Source organism: Myodes glareolus, chromosome 2, assembly GCF_982192425.1.
Source record: "Myodes glareolus chromosome 2, mMyoGla1.1, whole genome shotgun sequence".
NCBI lineage: Eukaryota > Metazoa > Chordata > Mammalia > Rodentia > Cricetidae > Myodes > Myodes glareolus.
This window is the reverse complement of record NC_142027.1, coordinates 45,990,169-46,014,114: the sequence shown is the minus strand read 5'-3', so window position 1 is coordinate 46,014,114 and position 23,946 is coordinate 45,990,169. Positions and strand designations below refer to the sequence as shown.

The window sequence follows — 23,946 nt, the reverse complement described above, 5'->3', positions numbered from 1 at the left end:
CAGGGATGGTGCAGTGGCTGTGGTGGGTGAAACTGCTGGTACCTTATCACTGGGGCCAAGGCCGTGGCAATGAGCTGTACTGGCAGGCCCTGGGTTCCTCCCCATTAGTCTCCCTCAACGGTGTGAGGAAAAACAAACAGTTTCATCAACATCCTTGATGAAAATTTAACTGTAATTTTACTACCGGCCTTTATCTTTAACAGTGTTTTGTGCCATGTCACATGTGCTACAAACCCAGGAAAGCAGCTTTCCCAAGGGAACACATACTCCATGTGTGCTCAGAACCAGGAGAATACGCCTTTTTCTGAGTTCAACACACCGACTTGAAAGAACGACACACAGACAGAGGCTGGGGGTTGAGATTTGAGACCTGAACGATGTTTCTGAAAACTGCCCAAAGTGAAACTGTCCTTTAGCGTTATCTGCCGTCAAGGACATAAAAGTGGAGCAAAAGTTAAAAAGTTGCAAAATTCATATCTGCATTGTGTGCTTAAAACTCTTTTGAGAGCCAGGCGGTGGTGGCGCATACCTTTAATTCTCAAGCGCCAGGAAGGCAGAGGCAGGTGTATCTCTGTGAGTTCGAGACCAGTCTGGTCTGCAAAATGAGTTCCAGGACAGCCAGAGCTGTTACACACAGAAACCCTGTCTCGAAAAACAAAAACAAACAAAACAAAACAAAACAAAACAAAAAATATTCTGCAATCAGTAGCAATAGTGACAATTGTCTTTTTTATGTTCTATAACATAATATATCAACAGTTAAGCCAATGAATCAATATCTTCCAGTAGTTGAGGTATAATATTATTTTAAAAAGATACATGTATGAATGATCTACTCAAAGAAAGACTAACCAACAGATTTTTGATACATTGAGTGTGAAATGCTTAATGACATGTCCAATTCCACATTGCAACCAATCTTTAGCAAACATGTCACATTTTGGAAGAATGGTGAGAGTATCCAAAATTATATCACAGAAGATGTGGGTCAGACAAGCTTCCTACACTTTGACAAAACCAAAACAATGGATTATAATGCAGAGGAGGCAGAAGCAGGCGTATGTCAATAAGCTAGATCTTAAAGAGACTTCCAAAAGCATCAAACACAAACACTCATGCTATTTGATCTGGATGGGAGTAACTACTTGTCAGGAAAATGTGTTGTTTCTGTGGATATCTCAGGTCTCTTCCTGAGTCTCTGAATGATTTCAGTTTCAGTTTCTGGAACAGTAAACAAGGATGCACACTACATAAACAAAGCACCCTGTGATGGACCCTTGGCAATCTTTAAGGCCAGAAGAATCTCTGCAATCGGGTACCACATTTCTCACATGCTCTACTGTCTTAAGTCCGGACCAGCAAGAGCTGGTACAGCAACCTAAGTTTACACATAGGCAACACGTAAGTCAGCTACACTGCAAATTGTTTAACCAATGAAAGCCTAAACCACGAGCCCTGCATGAAGATGCTGGCCCCACGGGAGTGGTGTGTAGTGTGCTGGAGCCTGGGTTTGTTATGGATTTATGTTCTGACACATGACCTAGAGTTGGGGCTGACAAGTCTAATGAACAGTGATGCTCTGAGTCCAAAGAAACAAGGATGGTTGGGACGGATGTTTGGTGTTGGCTGCTAGTTAAGGCATCTCAAGCACACAGTTGGGGACTGGGTGATGAGTGGCAGATGACTTCTGACATTGTGAAGGGCACAATGATGGGAAAGGAGGGGCTACAAAAGGTGTTAGATGTAAATGACTCCATTCTTGGACATTCTAACGTGTAGACCTAGGGTTTGACAATGTACCAGGTACAGGAGGAGGAAGCATCAAGTTACAATGGACTGCTGAAAGCCAGAGACTATTTTACTACCAAGAGCAAAACCTTCAGAATTACACAGGGGGAAAAACATACTTCAAAAATCAACAAAATCACAGATAAACCAAGAATCAATCAAAAGTTGTAAGTGCTTATATTTTTACACTTCCAAACAACTCGCAGAATTTCTTTGAAACTATGAAGATCAAGCTCTGTCACCTCTGCTACAAAATATATGCCAAACGTTAGTATAATTTAGATATTATATATAATATGTATTGCATTATATAATTATCTAATCCGCTAACATGAGATACACCAATTCCTCAAAGAAATGACAACAGAGTCTACATCTCTGTTAGAAAGGAAAACAGTGTTCTTTTCAGGTATTCCAAGAACACACAGAGTGGCCTTCACAGAAGAAGGAGGAACTACCCCACGTAGGTTCTCGGTCCTCCCTCAAAGGCCCACCCATGCCCGTGCTGAGACATCTCCGCACCTGCCCTGTGGGTGCCGGCCGTTTGTTGCTTTTCATCAGCACTTTACCCAGGTAAAATGAGTGACCAGACGCAGCCGAGAATGACTAACCTGACTACCTTGGAAGAATTTGATACTGCCAGCAGAAAGCCAGGGCATACTCCAAAACAGGCGAGGAGGAGGAGGAAGGAGAAATGAGAGGCACGCACGCTGGTGAGAAGAGGGTCAGGAAACTTACATAGTGCTAGGACCAGGAGACTTTGGACACGGAGGTGTGGCTACACGTGGGCCTTGCCTTGCTCCCAGCGGTGGGATTTCTAACGGACTTTCATCTCTTCAGATTTTTAGAATACTAAACTGATGAGTCTTTCAGGACTAGCCGAGCTGTGGCTCCGTTAGGATGAGGTTGTGTTCACTATGCATCCTGTGACCCTGTGACCCTCAGCGAAAACACCAGCAGCTACGCTCCTATTCCACAAACCTACTTTACTTTAACCCTAAATCCTGACTTACCGTCAGCCAAAGCCACCGTTAACCTAATTCTCTGAAAATTCTTCTAAAAAAAAATATGTGGTACACGTTTCCTGAGCTCAGGGCTTCCAAGACTTAAACTTCCTTACTTTTCTCATGAAGGTACACCACTAATAATATCCTTTAAATTTCCTCTTAAAATACAGAAGTTTGGTGAATCAAAATGAGTCCACTTTTTCAAAAGACTACTCATTAAGTAGTGTTCATCCACACTGGCAAATCTGTATTGGTTTCACCCTAAGTTAATCATGAAAATTGAGTGATATTTATTACAACCTGCCTCCTTTTATAATACAGGAGTGGGGCAGAGCCACACAGCTTAGCAGCTACCCAGTCAATGATGATGGCCGTGGTACGCTTGGGCAGAGCGCCAGGGAAAGGCTCATCTACAAATTAGAAAACGCATTTCTCCCCTCTGATTTCACATCTCCAACAAATGCAAACCTCTGCGATAGTCCTCTTACACATGGAGATCCTACACAGGGCATGTCAACTTACCAAACTTATACAAAAAGAAAAACTTCATGGTTATCAGATACGCTTGACCACTAAATACATTAATTAACTTCCTACTCAAAAGATACAACTCAAATCAGATGGCTTTGGAAGCCCACCCAGCAACTGACAACCTCTGTTAAGCCAGTTGCTCATGGAATCGTGATCAGGAGGGGACTTGACACCCTCCAGATGGTCGGGAGGGGTGCTGTTCTCGGAGTGCAGACTGAGACTGAGACCTGTTGGTGCCAGCTAGTCCTCAGCAAAGGGGAAATTTCGGGTGACTGTGCTTACGACAAGAGAGCAGGCTAGAAATTCAGCACTCTGACTTCAAAACGCCAAACATATGTAAAAGCTGAGGGAATCAAAATACGTTGTTATTATTGGCCCAGATAACAACAGACTTAGAACCCTCATTTTAAATAAACTGGTTCCAGAGGAGATCGGTGGAGGGATGAAGCTGGGACTGGGCTTCATGGTACAGCCCAGATTTGACCAGAGAACTCATTATGGAGTCTAAGAGGGTCTCAAACTTGTAATCTTCCCGCCTTGGCCTCCCAAATGCTGGGATTACACCGAATGCACCGCAACAGGTGTAGAGATAATTCGAATGGGAAAGCAACAATTCCCCAACTCTGTTCCAACTCAGGAAACGCTGCCCATCCCCCATTTCCTGTCTCTGGGAAGATACAGAATCTTGTGGCCCGACACATCACCTTGTTTGCCACCAAGTCACATGGAGCAAGTATGAAGATTCAAATGCGAATTTTTGCTATAGGTGTTTCCACTACTGAAGTGTGAAAACACATCTGAAAATGTGCCACTTACTGTTACCAGGGGGCAAGAGCCCAAACAAGCACCTCCGCCATTGCGTCACCACCGCGGGTCTGACAACCGTTCTAAGCATAACAGTATAAAAACTCTGACTGAACGTTTGAACCAGTTCCCAAGTGCCGGATGCTGAGTAAGCTAAACTTCTCCAAAACTTTCACACGGTATCTGCCATCTTTCAAGAGGGTCAAACTACAGATTCTGACCAAAAAAGAAGTCTTCCAAAAGCAGTTACATAATCAAGTTGAAGCTGAGATGATGACAATTTACAGTCAGCTTCTCAAAACGCCATCACTAAAAGATCCGAGGCTCTTTGTTTCTGATACGACCCTTTTTTTTTCTAACCCAGTTCCTCAAGTTCTGTAAAAAGTATCTGCTGCTATATCAAAGAATCCCAAGTAGAAGACGCATTCCAGATATTTCTTGCTTATTTGTAGACAGGGTCTCATTACGTAGCCTTGGCTGGCCTGGAACTCACTTTGTAGACCAGGTTAGCCTTGAACTCACTGAGATTCACCTGCCTCTGCCTCCTGAGTGCTGAGAATAAAGGCAGGCACCCACTACCATACCTAGCTCACGTAAACTGTTTCTAGGCCATTGATGGAATTACACGGAAGCAAGCTTTTCTAACAAAATTCCCTGTGAACTATTTCACAGAAATTTCACAACGTGACAGCAAATGTCATGGGGCCCGTTTTCCCTCCTTTACTGAAGAGATTCTCCTACTTCTCAGGCTCACTAGTCCTCCTCCACGCTGGCTCACGTAACCCAGAACCCAGCCTCCCCTCCCCCTTTATAACAGCACCAACTTCACAGAGTTCTAAAGATACGCCACAGTTCACTCAAAATATGGTGCCGCTGTCCGTGGAGTTCAAGAACTCCGTCTGGACACAATAGTCTCCTGGACAGTGGATAACAGCACAGACCCACCCACACTCTCAGCACTCCTCCTCCTTCCCTCAGCCAATAAGGAAACAGTCCTGGGGCCTTTCCCAAGATGAACCCTAACTCAGAACTCAACACCAGATACCGTCTCCACCCACCTCCTCTGCCCTGCCTCTGCTCTTCCAACTAGAAAGCTGCCCTCTCAAGAACATGCCTCTGCACTTTCTCTTCATATATGAACATGCCTCTGCACATTATCTTCATATATGAACATGCCTGCACTTTCTCTTCATATATGAACATGCCTGCACTTTCTCTTCATATGTGAGCATGCCTCTGCACTTTCTCTTCATATATGAACATGCCTCTGCACTTTCTCTTCATATGTGAGCATGCCTCTGCACTTTCTCTTCATATATGAACATGCCTCTGCACTTTCTCTTCATATATGCTTTACCCCCACTGTTCCTTGAGCTATGAAAGCCCAACCACTCTCAATTTAGATCATCTAAATTCTGTGCAATCAAAGTCCAGATCAAAAGTTAACTTTGCAGTGACGTTTGCAGTCCTTGATGTGGCTAGCAAACGTTATTCATCATTTATTGGCTATGCCATAAAGTATTTGTGCGTTTTAAAGACAGAAAACTTCATAGAACTGCAGACAAACTATTTGCCTCCACCATCTCCCTGCCCCACCCACCCACCAGATGTCCAAATGCACCCGAGTGGTAACAACAAAAATATCTGTTCAACAGAGGAACATATATTTTCAGGATGAAAGGTGGCTCTACAGAATAGATGGCCCGGAAGAATGAAACCATGCTGGAAATCTTCAGACGTAGTCTAGTATAAAGTAGACACAGTTCGACCCAAAGCAAAGGCATCAATCAGGTGACTGTGTCTGGTTGATTCTAGAAATGAAATTGTCTCTTTAAAAAGTATAGCCTAATATACTCTAAATCAACCCACAGCCAAACTCCATTGGCCAACGGACCAAGTTTAACCATAGATTTTTCTATCAAAAACATGTCAGCTGTTCTTACAGCAACATCTGTAACATTCCAGCTGTGTTCAAGGATTGTAAGAAACATCTCTGTATCCTCTCGTTTCTCCTGTGACGGAAGGGCAGAGAACAGGCCTGCTGAGGGCGGTGAGCGACAAAATCAGTTTAGAAGCCCGAGTGCAGAAAAGGACATGTTGGTGTGTATGACTTAATTATCTGCATGGCATCACTAAAACTAAGCCTACTTAACTTCAAGAAGTCAGAACTCTGATGTTTCCACCTCCCCTGGCATCTACAATCAAAAAGGCACACTTAATGTTTTGCTATGCTTTCTCCTCTACTAGGTGAACAGTCTAAAATTGGGTTACTTCAAGATTAGATATAAAAAAATGACTGGACACCTACAGAGCTCTCTAGAGCGAAATGCAAACATCACTAAACTAGTTTGATAAATAAAAGCCTTCACGACAAATTTCCATAAACCTCGGCAACCAATTAGTTGAGACAGACAACTTGATTCCATAAAACAGTGCACACACAAAGAGAGCATTGTATAAAATGAAATTCAGAGCCTACATATGTCTATTGGGAGGGGGGACAAACTACAAGAAAAAATAAAGGAATTAAATTTGAATAAGCAAACGCTTTCAAATTCTTCCTCGTATTGCTACATTCTATGTACTTTTATGAGGCAACTTAGATCGTTCGGTTATGAAACTAAGTGCAAAAAAACTTTGCTTTCCGATGTAATATAGTAGACTAATGAATTAAAAAAAAATAAACGACTTGTTAATCCTGCATGAGCTTTAAATGTTATAATGAAGCTACATTTTTAAAATTGCGAACGTGTTCTAATCAATTTAATTTTTTTTAACCTCAATCTTCTTAAAACGTTGTGGTAACGCTACAAAGTTTTCCTGGACCCTTCTAGTAACGGCCAGCGACTCTAAACACGATTTCTAACTGGACCGGCAACGGGAGTTCGTTCCGGGAAGTGGCGGCCAGGACCCCAGCTGGGGATACTGCACTCGGGGACACCCGGGTGGCCCGGGCCTCCACCACCTCCCGGGGCACCCGGACCCCAGCACCTGCGGGAGTCAACAGGCTCGGTCCGGCCGCTTGAGGACAGGCTGGGCTACTCACCGAGCAGCGACAGGAGCAGCCAGGACGCTGGAGCCGAGCGCCGCCGAGTCATACCGGGGCCGCCGCAGGAGCCTCCGTCCACCGGGCTCCTAAGCGGCGGGGTGCAGCGGGGACCGCGTGGGACACGGGAGCACCGAGGCCGCTCCGCTCCGCCGAGGCTCGGGGCAGGCTCGGGCGTCCCGGGCTCGCCGGCCGCCGCAGCCACTCCCCCCCCCCAGCTCCCGCCAGTTATTCCCTAGCCAGGGGCTCGGCGCCGCCTGCCCACTCGCCGAGCGGTCTCCAGGGCAACCGCGGCTCCAGTGCGACGCCTGGCGGCCACCAGCGAAACACACAGAACCACAACTGGAGGGGCTCGAGCCACCTGCTCTGGTTCGGGGAACTCGGCAAGGACAGGTGAGCAGGACCTGAAACCCAGAGCGGCCTCCCTCAGATCCAGCATGCCTTTGGGCTGCAGTTCTTAAGACAGTACCTTCTCTGTTTGGCCGTTTCTCTTTCTAACCTGTCCTGAAACCCAATTCATCTGAAAAAAAAACTAATAGCCAATATTGTCACTATTGACTATTGAAGGAGAGTTAGACTCTCTCAGGGGTGTCTCCTTATTGGTTGTCCAATGCAGAGTCATCAGTCCTGGGTTGTCTGCCCTGAAACCACGAAACAACAAAAACGGACTGAGCAAGTTGTTTGAAGGATGGATGGATGAAGATATATTTATATAATATAATATATATATGATTGATAGACATATGCATATATAAAGATATGCAAACACATATTTATGTAACTAATAATCAACAAAAAAAGAGACTGTCCACTTGAGAGTGAGGAGGATAAGGGAGGGGTCTTAGAAAGAGTACCTGGGAAGAGCACAGAGAGAGACCAAATGGAGGGTGAAAGTGATGTAATACTATTTCGTTTAAAAACAGGATGATCTTAAATGCCTGATCTTTCCGCATCCACCTCCCAAGTCCTGGGATTTCAGGCCTGCCGCCATGCGTGTCATCTCTCAAAGTTTCCTTACACGACTCTGACCTTGCATGCGGCAGAGCTGTTACTTTAGATGGGTTTTTACCTTTCGTTCCCTGTTGGCTGTGATTACATCGGAGAGACTTTCACAACATTTGAAATTGCTTTACTTATTTGAACTGCATTACGGCCATTCCTTTCCCATTTGGGTTTCTGTTTCGCTTTACAGCCCAGAGCCATTTTCTGCAGCCACATCTACATCATCCACACTGAATCTTTTAAATCTGAGGCCATCCCTGCCCAGGAACTGCCCAGCCATGTGACCAGCTTCTGAACAACCTCGATTAGAATTCCTGGAGCCATTGGGAATTCTGTGTCCCCACACCTCAGTCAGTCTGGCTGCAGCAACTCAGATACAGTGTGCTCAGAAGCAAGGCAAATGTAGAAAACATTTTTTTAAAAAAAGAAATGCATTGGCACAAACATGGAAAACTATGTAGAAAAACAAAAATATTAAGAAAGTAGAATTATAGATATACTCTTTTGGAAATTGGAATGCTATATTTTGAGGTTAAAAGGGAGAAGTTTAAAAGATGCCAATGATTAGGAGCTTGAGAGAGGGCTCAGAGGTTCAGGGCACCTGCTGGACATGCAGAGGACCTGGGTTCTGTCCCAGGACCCACACAGTGGTTCACAACCTTCTGTAACTCCAGTTCAGGGGATTGTGTGCCCTCTTCTGACGTCTGAAGGGACCAGGCACACATGTGGCATATATACAAACATAAGTCAAAACGGTCATAGACATAAAAAATAAATATTGGAAAACAATGTCAATCATTTTAACAAGAATAGCATGGAACTATAATTTGTTCTCAGGAGTGAGGGGGGCTTCAGCTTGGCCCACACTTCTACTTCTCTTTCACATTAATAGGAAGTTGAGATTTTCAATGCTGGTGTCCTCTCTAGCTTATCCCCATTCTTCTACCCTCCGGGGCAAGTACTAGATTTTATTTTCTCCATCCAGCCCTTTGCTCTCTCTCTCGCCTATAGTCTGACCTTGTCCTCAACAGAGCTCAGGAGCGATGTCTGTAGAAAGCAAGTTGTTGAGTCGTCAGTGCTACTCAAGAGCACCTCCCCTGCCTTGTTGTTATAATCCCAAATTTAAATGGCAGGTAGTGTTTATTTTTCAGCTAAATAGCCTGTGCTTAGAAGTCCTGATAAAGCAAGTTGCTGGCTACACTCAGTACACAAAGGCAGCAAATATTAACTACGCGCAAAGGCTGCATTAAGGCTCTGGGCAGAGGGTGGAAGCCACACCGTGTGGTGTAATCCCTGCCCCCAGATAAATGCCCCTGGACCACATCTATGTTGTCACAGTCATCAGAGACACTGAGTTACTGCCCATGGGACAGGAGTCGGTGAATCACGAGGACACAGTGGTGTCAGTCTGATGGAGGGACCCTTGGAATAGAAAAGGCTGTGCGGCTTCAGGAGGAAGACCATGGACAATCGGAGTCTGGGAGATGCAGAAGCACTGGGGTCATCTAGTCAAGAGTGGACTCAAAGGAGCAGACCGAGAATCAGGAGCTCCCACGCTGGACCCTAAGGCTCTCGGCCTTTTACTCGTCCAGAAAACACAGGTGGGATCTTTAATTCACGGAAACACCACCACCGTGTGCTCGGGGTGCACTATCAATGAGGATGGATTTCGCCGTGCTCTTTTATCCTAATCTGCCTATAACCACAGTGGGATTTCTCTAAATCCCTTAAGCGTTCTGTGTGAGAAAGCAACAGAAGTCAGCTGACGTTTGTTTGTAGCGTGCTTTGTATTTCAAAGTGCTCTCGCACATGCTATCTGGTTTGATCTTCATTGCCATGCCAGAGGGTAGGGAAGGTGTGTTTTATAACCCTCAGTCGCACAGGAGGATGCTGGGGCTTAAGAGAATCAAAGATACCTCAAGGATGCAAATACCAATGGGTAGAACCAGGACCAAGGCCTTTTCATGTGTCCCCTGTAGCTTTTCTGACTACATTAGGAAGTCGTTAAAGACATGATGGTGTCCTAAAGCCAGTCGGAGAAACACTGAGGTTGTCTCCCCAGTATTTCTCTCCCTCTCTACCCCACCACCATCCCACGACCACCCACTTGTGTGACACACCATTCCCTGAGGAGATGAAACACACTCTTCTATTCCCCCAGATGGGGAACCCACAACAGACCAAAGTACGGATACCAGTGAAGTCCAACTTTGTGAACCAAGGACTTTCATTGGGTTTCTTGTAGGAATATGGGTGAGGGTTACACACAGGGGCAGGAATGACTCAGACAGTTGAAACACCAAAGGTGACCCCAGAATGAGTGGCATCACACAGCCTGCAGGCAGCTCACTAGGTTAGAGCGTGTCCTTTCCCCGTGTCTCAGTAAGCCTCAATCTCTCCCAGGCAGCTCTTACCTGACAGTCTTCTTTGCGGGTGAGCTCTGCTTACTCTAGAGGGAGAGGCCCATGGCATCTGGTCAGTTTCAGGGAGCTCTTGAAGTTTGGTTTTTGGGTTTTTTTTTTAATTTTTGATTATTTACCTCCCCACTTAAGGAGCGCCCCAGCATGACAGAATGCTTCGGTCACCTAGGAGACTGTTACACAACACCCCCACATTAGTAGGCGTTTACTGGGGCAACTGTAGCTGCTCTAAGAAAGAAACGAGAGATGTCTGGGGGCACCCGTGTAGCGTGGGTCAGGTGAAGAGAGAGGCACCCCAAGATGAAATGGAAGGCCTCTGTGGCAGCAGGAAGGTCCAGCCTCTCTGATGGACTGAACCCCAAACAACCAGCCATACAAAGGCTTATTATTGGAAGTTACACAAAGTGTTTTTTCATACCAAGGCCCCTGATCTAATTTGCAAGTCCTACTGAAGGAGAGGAGCACAGACCCCCATGACTCTAGTCCTTTCTTATGTAACATTTGCAATACACAACAATACATGTGTGCATTGTGATAGTCATGGGACGGCTACATTGCCCCTCCAGCAAAACAATCACTGTTTTCCACAAGGATTCTTCAAAGTCCAAGTTCTTCTAAAACACAGTTGTTTCTTCTAAAATCTAGGCCCCCTCCCTCAATACAGTAACTCTGCTAAATTCCTACAACAGAGAGGAGTCAGGCTGAAGGGAGGAAACCAGATTATAGTCTACTGTGGTTATAACTGAGACCTCTTGACTCACAACATAGATGGCAACTTCTACCTATTCAAGTTTAAATTTAACACTAGACAAACTTTTCAGTTCATCAAAATGCCGGATGATCTCTTTCCATGATCAGTTCATTTGTATTCAAGAGTAAGAAATGAATTTTATTATTGGCATGGGAGAAATATAATTAAGAAAAAGTGATAGAATTAGAAAGTTTTCTAAAGCTAAATATAAATTACTTTTGAATTAACTATTTCAAATTATTAATACCGCAGATCCCTTTCCATCAGTGTATATAAATTACATATTAATTGCATTTAAATTTGGAGGTTTAGTATTTATGGAGTGTTTTATATGAACACTATTTTAAGGCTAGTAAAGAGCTGTTTGGACCAGTTACTTATTCCGTAATTATTTTTGACCAGCTGCTCAGAGCCACATGTTGTCCACAGTCGTGATTGGTCCTTTTAAAGATAAGATATGAGGAATTATCCTCACCTTATAAGGAGTCAGAAAAAAATTCTCTAAAATAAAAAAAAATGATAAAAAAGAAAATGATAGTATTAACAAGAAAGCCAACAAGTGTCCCTTATATGCTGATGTAAATGAGTAGTTAGCATTTCAAAGGTCCTCCTGAAAGTTGAGTACAGCCTAGCTGTGCTTAGCTATACTGATAGCTTAACCCTCTTACCTACTTTCTCACACTCCCCTGGCAACTCTGGCTGGACAGGATTTACACCCAGGTGAGTGACAATCCCTGTCTCCCTCCCAGTGTCCAGTCTCTCTCATCACTGTGAGTTTTGTTGAAGGTAACAGCCCCTGCATCTACATCCATGGGAAAACTTCAGCCCTTTTCTTTAAAGTCTTTCCATCACAAAAACATTCGTATTGAAATAAAGTAGCTTTTGTACAGGATTCATTGCAACAAAACGCTTCTGAACTCTCCCCAGTGGCAAATTTAAAATGATATCAGTGACTTAGAGAGACTTGACAAGAGCAACATCTTAAATAGCAGTGTACACGTCACCTAAGAGTTTGGCACAGTCTCTTAGCTAAGAGGAAGTTTTATTAACATTCTGCAACGTGGCCACCAATTTTCATTAAGCTGGTCTACTTCCAACTCATCATTTACTTTTATATATTGGGCTTTTTGGAAATCAGTTGCTCTCTTCTTTTCAAATCCTGGTGGATTTTTTACAATCATAGACATAACTCAGACTCTTGTTTCTGGTGACAAAGCCTAGAAATCTTGACTGACAAGGCAATGTGAAGCTGTCAAAGCTTTAAATGACCTCATGAACCCGCAACAAAATATAGAAAAGAGAAGGCAAAGGCCAGAAGGAAAGGAGAATTGTCCACTCTATGCTGAACACAAGTTGCATGACTTCCCATATCCATCACATCATTCCCCTTCCCAGCCCGTCAGGGGTTTCCATGTCAGGGAGAAGGTGTATTACTAAAGAGGGCCTGTGTTCATGTTCCATTGCTGTGGTAACCATCCCTTAAACCTGTGGCATAAAACAACACAGACTGGTATTTTACCGGGTCTGGAGTAAAAAATTAAAGTAAGTCCCAGTGAGACAATAATCAAGCTATTGATAGAACTGTGCTCCTTTCTGGAAGCTGTAGGGCGGAATCCATGCCCTTCTTTTCCCAGCCTCCACAAACCACTGTCTTCCTTAACTCACAGTTGTCATTCTCGACTCTAAAGCCAACATCATTGGAACATGTCTTCTGGCACTGCCAGGAAAAAGGAAAAGACAGCCAACTTGTACTTTTGTTTCCTTTTTTCATGTGTAAGGATTCCTGTGATTGCAGTGAAGCTACTTAGATAATCCAAGATAAGCCATTTCCAGGTCAACGGAATATCATCTGCCCTCAGCCCTCAATGCCCTGTTGCCATTTAAAGTACCACGCTCACTAATCTTGAGGATTAGGAAGTGAACATCTTTGGGAAGTCATTATTCTGTATCTTTTTTTCCCCAAGATTTTAAAGTTTATTTCATTGGATAAGGTTAAAAATCTACAAAATCTGTGGGGAAATGTTGAATTAAAACTAGTAAAACTGTGAGTTGATAGTTAAAAATCTATGCATAGGTAATCCTTTCTCCCTATCGTTCTTTTTTTATTGTTTTTATGGAGCTGGACATTTTCTCCACTCCCCTCCCTTCCGCCCTTTCATCTTCTACCCTCTCCCATGACCCCCATGTTCCCAATTTACTCAGGAGATCTTGTCTTTTTCCCCTTCCAATGTAGATCATGTAGTCTGTCTTAGGGTCCTCTTTGCTGTCTAGTGTCTCTGGGGTTGTGGCCTGTGGGCTGGTTTTTCTTTGCTTTATGTCTAAAAGTCACTTATGAGTGAATACATATTATATTTATCTTTCTGAGTCTGGGTTACCTCACTCAGTATGATTTTTTTCTAGGTCCATCCATTTGCCTGCAAATTTCAAGATGTCACTATTTTTTTTTACTACTGTGTAGTACTCCATTGTGTAAATATACCACATTTTCTTTATTCTTTGGTTGAGGGGCATCTAGGTTGTCTCTTGAGCAGCCAGGTGAAAATAGCCAAGATCTCCTAATCAGACTCAGAGACCTGTGGCCTCTATTGCTAGCCCATCCCTTGCTGCATTGCTAGTGTACGTAGGTTAACAACCTTTTCCTCCCCTTTTCGTCTCTTTTGTAGAAGAGGCGGTGATAGGTATGGGCTACAGCCACAAACTAAAGACTGTGAAAACAGAATAATCACTATTGTACTAAAATTCTGAAACGATAACTGATAACTCTAAACTTTGAGTTGTGACCTGTGACAAAAAGAAATTCACGTGACAAACGACTTAAATGAAAGATTTTGGCTCACCCCTCACCATCTCAGGAGCTTCCTGTTAAGTTCAAGCAATCCCCTGCTTTGGGCCTGAAGCATAGTAGAACATCACCACATCAGGATTGTGTGGCTCTGCTTACCCCGGGACAACTCAGAAGCAGAGAGACAAAGACCCTTGCCCGCAGCAGCCCACTTCCTTTCCTCAGGCCCCATCTTCCAGAGTTCCATGAGCTTCCAGCAATCTATTCCATTGTGAATCTATCAATGGATCCTTGCATTCATTGGTCAGAACCCACACGATCCCGACATATTCTTAAAGTTCTATTTTTTGAACACTGCACCATGTACCATCTTTAGCCCAAGAGAGTTAGGAGGCTATTTCACATTCAGGTCATAATGTCTAATGGAAGAGCACTGAGTGATGTTTCAGTCTTAGGAAGAAAATATATTCTATGTATTTTTAAGCATAAGTGAAAGAGCATCTGCCAATGGTAAGTGTTCATTTTGAGCATGCTTTAGTCAACTTTTATACCTCTAGTACATTTATCCTCTGACATAAAGACCTGCGCCCAGTCAATGCACAGAAAGTTTCTCAGTTTTATTTGCAGTGGGAAGCAGAGCCCAAAATGCTTTTGCACTTCCGAGAACCCACGTGCAGCCGCCGAACAAGGTCTTAGCCAATTGGAGATGCTCACCTCTGGACATGTAAGCCTTGAGTAGGGGCTGGGAAATGGCTCCGTTTTCAGCTTGTCTTGCAGATGTATGCATTCAGACATGCAGGGAAAATATTCACACACATAAAAATAAATAAATCTTTATCAATAAAGCATTCGGATTAGGGAAGTGGAAATAATGAGATGACAATTAAGGAAGAAAGCATTCCACCACTGAGCAGAGGAGCTGGGACCCCTGAAACCTTAGGCCAGCAGTCTGGGTGGTTCTGGGAGGTTCCCAGATATCCTCACTGGAAGATTTCCTCTGGCATCATTTTGACTACCTAGCTTCTCGTAATGGTTCATCTTCACTGTAAGTTTGATGGATTTAGAGTCACCATGGAAACACACCTCTGGATCTATCTATGAGAGCATTTCTAAGAAGATTTAACTGAGTAAGGAAGACTCGCCATGAAGGTAGGCCTCACCATTCCACGAGCTGGGCTCCAGGATGGAATAAAAGGGAGAAAGAGCCGAGAATCAGTACTCAAAGCTCGCTGCTCTTTGACTACCATGCTCGCAAAGAAACCAGCCACCTCATCCCTTCCCTCCCTTGTTGGACTGTATCCTTTCAAACTGTGAGGAAAAAAACAAAAACAAAAAAAAAATCAAAACCCTTCCTCCTTAAAGTTGCTTCTGCCAGATATTTCCCATAGCAACTAGAGCAGAGACTAACACAGCCCTCCTGGTTTCTCCTTATGTTGGGATGTTCGGGCTTCCTGTCTATGAGCTATTCAAAATCCTGGGCTTTCTCTACAGTCATTGGTGAGCATAAATTTCTATTCTGGCAATCAAGGACTTTAAACTCTTTGGGATTAAAATGTTCTGAAGTTTTTGTCTTTCTAGGCCAGAGAAACCAATCGACTTAGATTTCAAAGGTTAAAAGAAAGGTAAGGGGGGGTTGCCTTGATTGAATTCATCAGAGGAAATCTTTGTAAAAGAGTAATATCTAGGCAAGAACGCAACATGCAAGAGAAAGAAATAGAAGATTATATTGCATGCTGGTGGCTTTGATGCCAACGTGGGCATCAGAGCCAGGGTACAGTGTGCATGCAGTTCATATTTAGATTCAATTCATACCGTAGTATATTTACTACATTCTTTGCAATGAAACTGTAAGATATCCCTTAACCTGTGTAGAAGGTTAAACTCAAATCTAACTTGGATTATTCAAATCCTCATTCAAATTCTCACAGCAACCCTGTGCAATAGGCTATGCCACACTTGTCACGTTTAATAGTCATTGTCAACTTGACTATATCTGGAATCATCTAGGAGACACCCTCTGGGTATGTCTGTAGGGGTGCTGCCACCTTCACTGAAGAGGAGAGTTCTGCCCTGGATATAAGTGGCACCAGCCATAAGCTGGGGTCCCAGCCTGGATACAAAGAGAAAGAAGCCAGGATTTCTGCATTCGCCTTTCTCTGCTTTCTGACAGAAATGGATGCAGTGTGACCGGCTGCTTCACACTCAGGCTGCCATGCTTTCCCTGTCATGGTGGACTACACACCCTTAAATCATGTGCCATCACTCCCTCTCTCCCCCCCTCCCCAGACCCGTATGGTTTTTCTCGGTGTAACAACTCTAGCTGTCCTGGAACTCACTCTGCAGACCAGGCTGGCCTCAAACTCACAGTGGTCCACCTGCCTCTGCCTCCTGAGTTCTGGGATTGAAGGTGGGTGCCACCACCACACAGCTATGCCATAGCATTCTTTTATTATAGTAATGATAAAACTAACTAATACAATCTATTTTTCTGGATAAAGGAAACAGATTTAGGAGAGATAGTTGAGTGATACTGGCTGATCTTCCAGAGGACTCAGGTCCAATTCCCAGCACCCACAACATAACTCCATGTTCCGGAGAGCAAATACTTTCTTCTGACCTCTCTGAGCACCAGATACATGTGGTACACATACAAACATGAAAGCCAAACACCCATATACATACAATAAAATATATTGATTTTTTTTAAACCTGAAGTTCAATGGAGGTTTAAACTGCAAGATCAGCTCACACCATTCTTACACAGTAGAGTCAAACAGTATCACCCAGGTCTCTAGTCTACAAGACCAGGAAACTAAGCTCCAATACCTCTGTCTGGAGTATTAATGTGACCGCTTGCAGCTGATAATTTTTCTACTTTGAGTACTAAAAGTTTGTTCAAACTTTAGCCTATCTTCTCTGTATCAGCTAATAACCCTTCCTTGACACGACATGGTGAAATAAGACACCAACCTTTTAAAAAATCAACCTGAATTTTATATTTAGTGAGAATGAAGACTAAATAATGCTTGGTTTTCATATTATCTCAATAGTAAAATCAAAAATAGACCGTAACAATTGGAACCTAAATTAAAAACAGTGAGCTATGCTCTGTTTCTATAGTAACATAATGAGAGAAAGAGTAGATGGCCTGAGATGCTGTAATTATAACACATTGGTCCAAGACTTTAGAAAAAAATGTATAGGCATTTAACAATTATTATTACCAATGTCTACACAGTAGCATCATGTGGAGTGTGCTATGGTATGAGCTCCCTGTACACACTGCTGATCTTGGGACGGCCTTTTGCAAGTTTATCCCACTTCCCACAGCTGCAGCCTGGAAGCACATCTTGTCATGGCCCAATGAAGAAGTTCTTTCTGCTCAGGAGTAGCTTCTGTGTTCAGGAGCAGAAGGCCTTCATTTGCCTACTGTGGTGGTTCACATGTTTAAATACCTGGTCCCCAACTGGTCGAACTGTTTGGGGAGGATGAGGAGGCGTAGCCTTGTGAGAGACGTGTCACTCGGGGTGCAATTGGAGATTTCAAGATTCCTGCTATCCCCAGTGTTCCTTTCTCTGTCTCTCTGTCTCCGACTTGTGTATGAAGACATGAGCTCTAGGCTAGTCCCGCCACCACAGCTTTACTCCACCATCATGAACTCTAACCATTTGGAACTCTAAGCTCAATGAGATGTTTTCTTGTATCAGTTGCCTTGGTCATAGTGTATGGGCACAGCCATAGAAAAGTGACTAAGACAGCTACTAAAGACTGCAGCAGAATGGGCAAGCCATAGGAAACACCGAAGCACGTGAGTCGAAGTCTAAACCTGCATGTCAGGTATACTCATCTGAGAAGTCAAAAAAGCAATAGCCAATCATTAATAAACCTCTCTCACAACATGACACTGTGCACATGGGTCACCTTGTGTGGCTGTCATAAGCCTTGAATTCTTGAACTCAACTTACCTTCCTACCTCAGCTTCTCCGCATCTGGGACTCTGAGTGCACAGAATGCCTGGAGCCTGGCCTGTGACCACCACTGCTGCTGAGGCACTGACGGGAAACTGGTGGCAGTCCCATGTATAACTCGCAGGTGTCAGTATTTATGGGACCACCCCATGAGTGTCAACATATAATCCTTTCCCCTCACATCCCTCAAATAGCAGTTCTTGGTCATGTTTTACCGGGCTCCTCAGAAGGTTCTGGCATGACCAATAACTAACCAACAAAGGATGCATCTTTAATTGGATTTCCTCTGTTAACTTTTCTATCAATTACTCCCGTTTCCCTGAAAATTCTTCCTTAATTATACATAAGCCTTGGCTCAGGCTGCATCTTCAGGAGAATCCAGGCAAAGAGACCTATATTTCCTAGATTTTTATATATCTGTGTATATGGTTCTCACTATGACTCAGCTAAAGTTTTTTTTATCATTTTTTGTAGTATCTGATATTTTAAATCACATGTCTGCATCGTAGGAATAGCTCTCCTCTTGTCCTAGAGATTTTGTAGCATCTCCATCCTGTAGATCTCTTGATATTAGAATCAAATAAAGCATATACAAAACAGGGCTTTGGTATCTGAACTTCTACATGATAACAGGTTTGCTCAATTTCCACTTTGCTTTATAGTACAATACCTTTTGGGAAGTCAATTTACCTCTCTATGCCTCAACTACCACATTTACGAAAATGGAATACAATTCCTACTTCACAGGTCGTTATTAGGATTCAATGAACTAATATGTGTGAAAATGCCCATTAGAGTGCCAGGCAGATAATCAACCTGGCAAGCAAGTGCTGTTAGCTGATATTATTACCATTATCAGCAGAATCCGTTTGACTTGAAAGTCTGCCACCGTGAGGATAAAGTATCCATTTTATAGACTTGCTATTTCCACCTCAAACTTTTCACCGAATCTTATTTTGAAGACGTACATAACTATCTCCACAGGCTTCATGCTGAAGATCAGAATATCTTCACAGAACACACTGGGAAAACCTCCACATATGTTTTTGAGAGGCTTCAATAACATTACCGTTTTTACGAATATTTCTTCTGAGCCTGCAGACAGGCTGCGCCCAAACTCCCATCACCCACCCAACACTGTCCCTCCAAGTCCCAGTCTGCTGCCCAACCCCACACACCTGAACATCCTCCCTGTGGTCAGTCCTCCCCTGCAATCCCAGTAGTCCACACAGGCACAGGCACAAACCACACCAGGGGAAAACAGCAGCCGACATAGGTAAAGGTGCAAAACTCACCGGCTGGAAGAACAGGCACAGGCACAAACCACACCAACTGGAAGAAAAGATGAGTAAATGCGAATGTAAGAATATATTTAACTACTAAAAGAACAAGATGGCACCACCAGAACCCAGTGGTCCTACAACAGCAACACCTGAAGATTCCAAAGCAGCAGGAACACAAGAAAATGAACCTAAAATATGAATATTATAGAGGCTCTTAAAAAGGAAATTAAAATTTCCCTTAAAGAAGTCAAGGTAAAGACAAGCAAAAAATTGGAAGAAATCAATAACTCCCTTAAAGAAAGCCAAGAAAAAAAAACAGGTGAAAGAAATGGTTCAAGACTTAAAAACTGAAATAGAAACAATAAAGAAAACACAAAAAGAGAGAATTCTGGAAATGGAAAATCTGGGGAAGCATGCAGGAACTACAGATGTAAGCATCACCAACAGAATACAAGAGATGGAAGAGAGAGTCTCAGGCATTGAAGATACGATGGAGGAAACAGATTCATCAGCCAAAGAAAATGTTAAATCCAATAAATTCCTAACGTAAAACATACAGGAAATCTGGGACACCATAAAAAACTAAAAATAATAGGAATAGGAGAAGGAGAAGAATCCTGGCTCAAAAACATACACACAAAAAATATTAAACAAAATCAAAGAAAAAACTTTCCCACCTAAAGAAGGACATGCCCATAAAGTTATGAGAAGCTTACAGAACACCAAATAGGCTGGACTAATTCACCTCCCCACAGAATAATCAAAACAATAAACATACAGAATAAAGAAATTATTTCAAGAGCTGAAAAGGAAAAGGGCCAAGTAACATACAAAGGCAGACTTTTCAGAATTACACCTGACTTCTCACTGGAAACTCTGAAAGCCAGAAGGGCCTGAACTGGTGTTTGACAGACACTAAGGGACTATGGATGTCAGCCCAGACTATTATACCCAGCAAAACTTTCAATCAACATAGATTTAAGCAATACCTTTCCACAAATCCAGCACTACAGAAATTACTAGAAGAAAAACTCCAATCCAAGGAACTCAATTACATCCACAAAAACACAGGTAATAGATAATCTCACAACAGCAAACCCAAAGAAGAGAAACACACACCCTACATCACCACCACCAAAACCAAAACATAACAGGAATTAACAATCACTGGTCAATAACATCTCTTAATATCAATGGAATCAATTCATCAATAAAAAGGCACAAGCTGATGAAGTGAATATGAAAATAGGATCCATTCTTCTGCTGCATACAAGAAACACAACTTCAAAGGCATCACAGATTAAAGAGTTGGGAAAAGATTTTCCAATCAAATGGTCCTAAGAAGCAAGCCAGTATATCTGATATCTAACAAAATGGACTTCAAACTAAAATTAATCAAAAGAGATGAAGAAGGATATTTCATATTACTCAAAGGAAAAATCCATCAAGATGAAAACTCAATTCTGAACATCTATGTCCCAAATACCAGGTCACCCACATTTGTTAAAAAAAAATGCTAAAGCATAAGTCCCACATCAAACCCCATACATTACTAGTGGGAGATTTCAACATCCCACAAACAGACAGGTCTGAGAGACAGAAGCTCGGCAGAGAAACAAGAGAACTAACAAATGTTATAACCCAAATGGACTTAATAGACATATAAAGAATATACTTTTTCTCAGCACCTCATGGAACATTCTCTAAAAGTATGACCACATACTCGGTCATAATACAAATCTCAAAAGATAAAAAAAAAAAAATTGGAACAATCCCTTGTATCTTACCAGACTACCATGGATTAAAGTTAGCGTTCAACAACACAAACTACAGAAAGCCTACACACACTCTCACCTGAACCACCACTGGGTCAAGAAAGACATAAAGAAAGAAATCAAAGACTTCCCAGTATTCAATGAAAATGAAGCTACAACATACCCAAACTTATGGGGCACAATAATAAAATCTGTGCTCTGAGGAACGTTCATTACACGAAGTGCCTACGTAAAGAATTTGGAGAAATCTCACATAAGCGACATGGCAGTACAGATGAAAGCACTAGAACAAGAAGAAGCAAACTCACATAGGGAGAGTAGATGCCAGGAAATAATCAAACTCAGGGCCGAAATCAATAAAATTGAAACAAAGAGAATAATGCAAAGAATCAGTGCAACAAAGAGTTGGTTCTTTGAGAAAATCAACAAGATAGACAAACCCTTATCCAAACTAATCAAAGGGCAAAGAGAAACTATCTAAATTTAAAAAAAAAATCAGAAATGAAAAGGGGGACAAAACAGACTCTGAGGAAATGCAGAGAATCATACTTCAAAAATCTAAAACTCAGCAAAATTGGAAAATCTAAAAGAAATGAACAACTTTCTTGATAAGTACCACATGCCAGAATTAAATCAAGACCAGATAAACAATTTAAACAGACCTAGAACCACTAAGGAAATATAAACAGACATTAAGTCTCCCAACCAAAAAAGAAAGCCAGGATCAGATGATTTCAGCACAGAATTCTATCAGCATTTTTAAAGAAGAGCTAATACCAATACCCCTCAAAATTTTCCACACAATGGAAACAGAAGAAATATTGCCAAATTCTTATGAGGCTACAGTTACCCTGATACCCAAACCAAACAAAGATGCAACAAAGAAAGAGAATTGCAGACCAATCTCCCTCATGAACATTGATGCAAAAATACTCAACAAAATACTGGCAAACTGAATCTAAGAATACATTTTTAAAAAAAAAGCATCCACCATGATTAAGTAGGCTTCATACCAGAGGTGCAGAGATGGTTCAGCATATGAAAATCTGTCAGTGTAATCCACCATATAAACAAAACGAAAGAAAAAAACACATGGTCATCTCATTAGATGCTGAAAAATAGCTTCTTCTTACCAAGTATGATCTTGATAGAAATGGGATGACTGAACGTGTTTGGTTTTTCTCCTCTATTCAGCTCTCACTGTTCAGTTTCTTTATCCCAGCCCAGGCATATACTATCTAATATCTAATATCTATTAATTAGATATTAGTTATATCTAATATATAGATATATATAGATATATCTATATAATAGATATAATTAATTAGATATTAGTTATATCTAATATATAGATATATATAGATATATCTATATAATAGATATAATTAATTAGATATTAGTTATATCTAATTAATCTGTGTTCATACTGATCTTAAAAGCTGGTGGTTACCTCTGACAAAACAAAATATCTCCTTCTTATGAACATTCCCGTGAGCTTGTAAATTTAACTTAAAAACCCTTTAAAACATAATAAAATAAATGTCTCTCAATAATTGTCCATGTGAAGAATTATATTCCTCTCCAAGTACCTTATCAGAGGCCAGAAACATTTTCTACCGTTTCACAATGCACACAAACAGCTTGCCTTCCTGTCTGAAATGGAGAAGGAACCATTAACATTAGTGACAACATGTTTTCGCATCTCTCGTGTCTTCTAAGAAGAGTCAATAAGTAATTTCTTCACCAATCACTACCACACCACTCTTGAGAACACAGGCTTACAAAACAACTTTTTAAAAATAACGTTTATGTAGAAAGCATTATCTTACAACGGCTTGATTCAGAGTAATGTGATTAAAGGGTGATTTCTTGATCTTAAAAAATAATCAAGATTTAGAGTCCCTTTTCAGTAAAGTAATGAGGACAGCATTTCTTGGTGACAATGAGTAACTGTTCTCACTGGTGGTTATAAGAGCAACAGGCTACAATTTTAGGAAACTGCACTGGTAATTAAGACCACAAAACTATGAAGGTGTATTATATATTTCCTTAGACATTAGTTGAACCAACTCTCAGCATTTCCAGATAATACTTTTCACTTCCATTTGTGAATTTTCATTTTTAAAATTATTTTGAAAATGATCTTATTGAGAGTATGAAAAATATGATGGCCACTGTAACTCATTGGGGGTATTTTCTAGTGAGGAAAATATAACCACGGCTTGATGGTATCTGAAGAACATATAAATACTGATGATGACACCGTCCAATTTCAGATAATAACAAAATTCCAGCTCCTTTGAACCATCTTCTGTGGGCGGGGGGGGGGGGGGTAGATGTATAAAAGGGCAAAATACCATTGTTGACAGCTTCACAGCAAGGAGAAAACAAACAGGATTAAGGAAAACAGCAAAGTGGGGAAAAAGGAAAGAAATCACATACTTGCCACCAATTAAAAAGGTGCTACTTTGTTAACAGTTGCTCACTGTTTCAGGAGGAAATTTTTCACTTCTGAGTCTGTCGTCATGGCAATGAAATTGAGACCTATTTCTTCCCAGCTTTAAAATCCCATATAGCAATGATTCACCCAAGGATGAGACAATTCTGAGAGGCGAGGCAGTGTGTGGGAGGAAGGAACATCTGTGGGGGCTCCTCTAGGTGTGAGGCATAATCTCACTTGTCCCCAAGATGAACACACCTTGCAAACATGATATTCAGTCTGCAAAGGAGCTGGCGGGGGCTCTCAAAGCAGCTTGATGGAGAGAGCATTGGGATGGGCCGGTGTGGCG

General features: G+C 42.1%; 1 protein-coding gene across 1 annotated transcript in view; it reads right to left on the bottom strand.

The window, feature by feature from the left end:
* Positions 1–7,332, bottom strand: part of Igsf11 (immunoglobulin superfamily member 11) — a 121,133-nt gene extending 113,801 nt beyond the window's left edge. The window contains exon 1 of the mRNA XM_048422745.3: positions 7,177–7,332. Within this exon, the coding sequence (XP_048278702.1) occupies positions 7,177–7,228 (52 nt within the window). The 5' untranslated portion in view covers positions 7,229–7,332. The remainder of the gene's footprint in view (positions 1–7,176) is intronic.
* Positions 7,333–23,946: the final 16,614 nt, after the last annotated feature.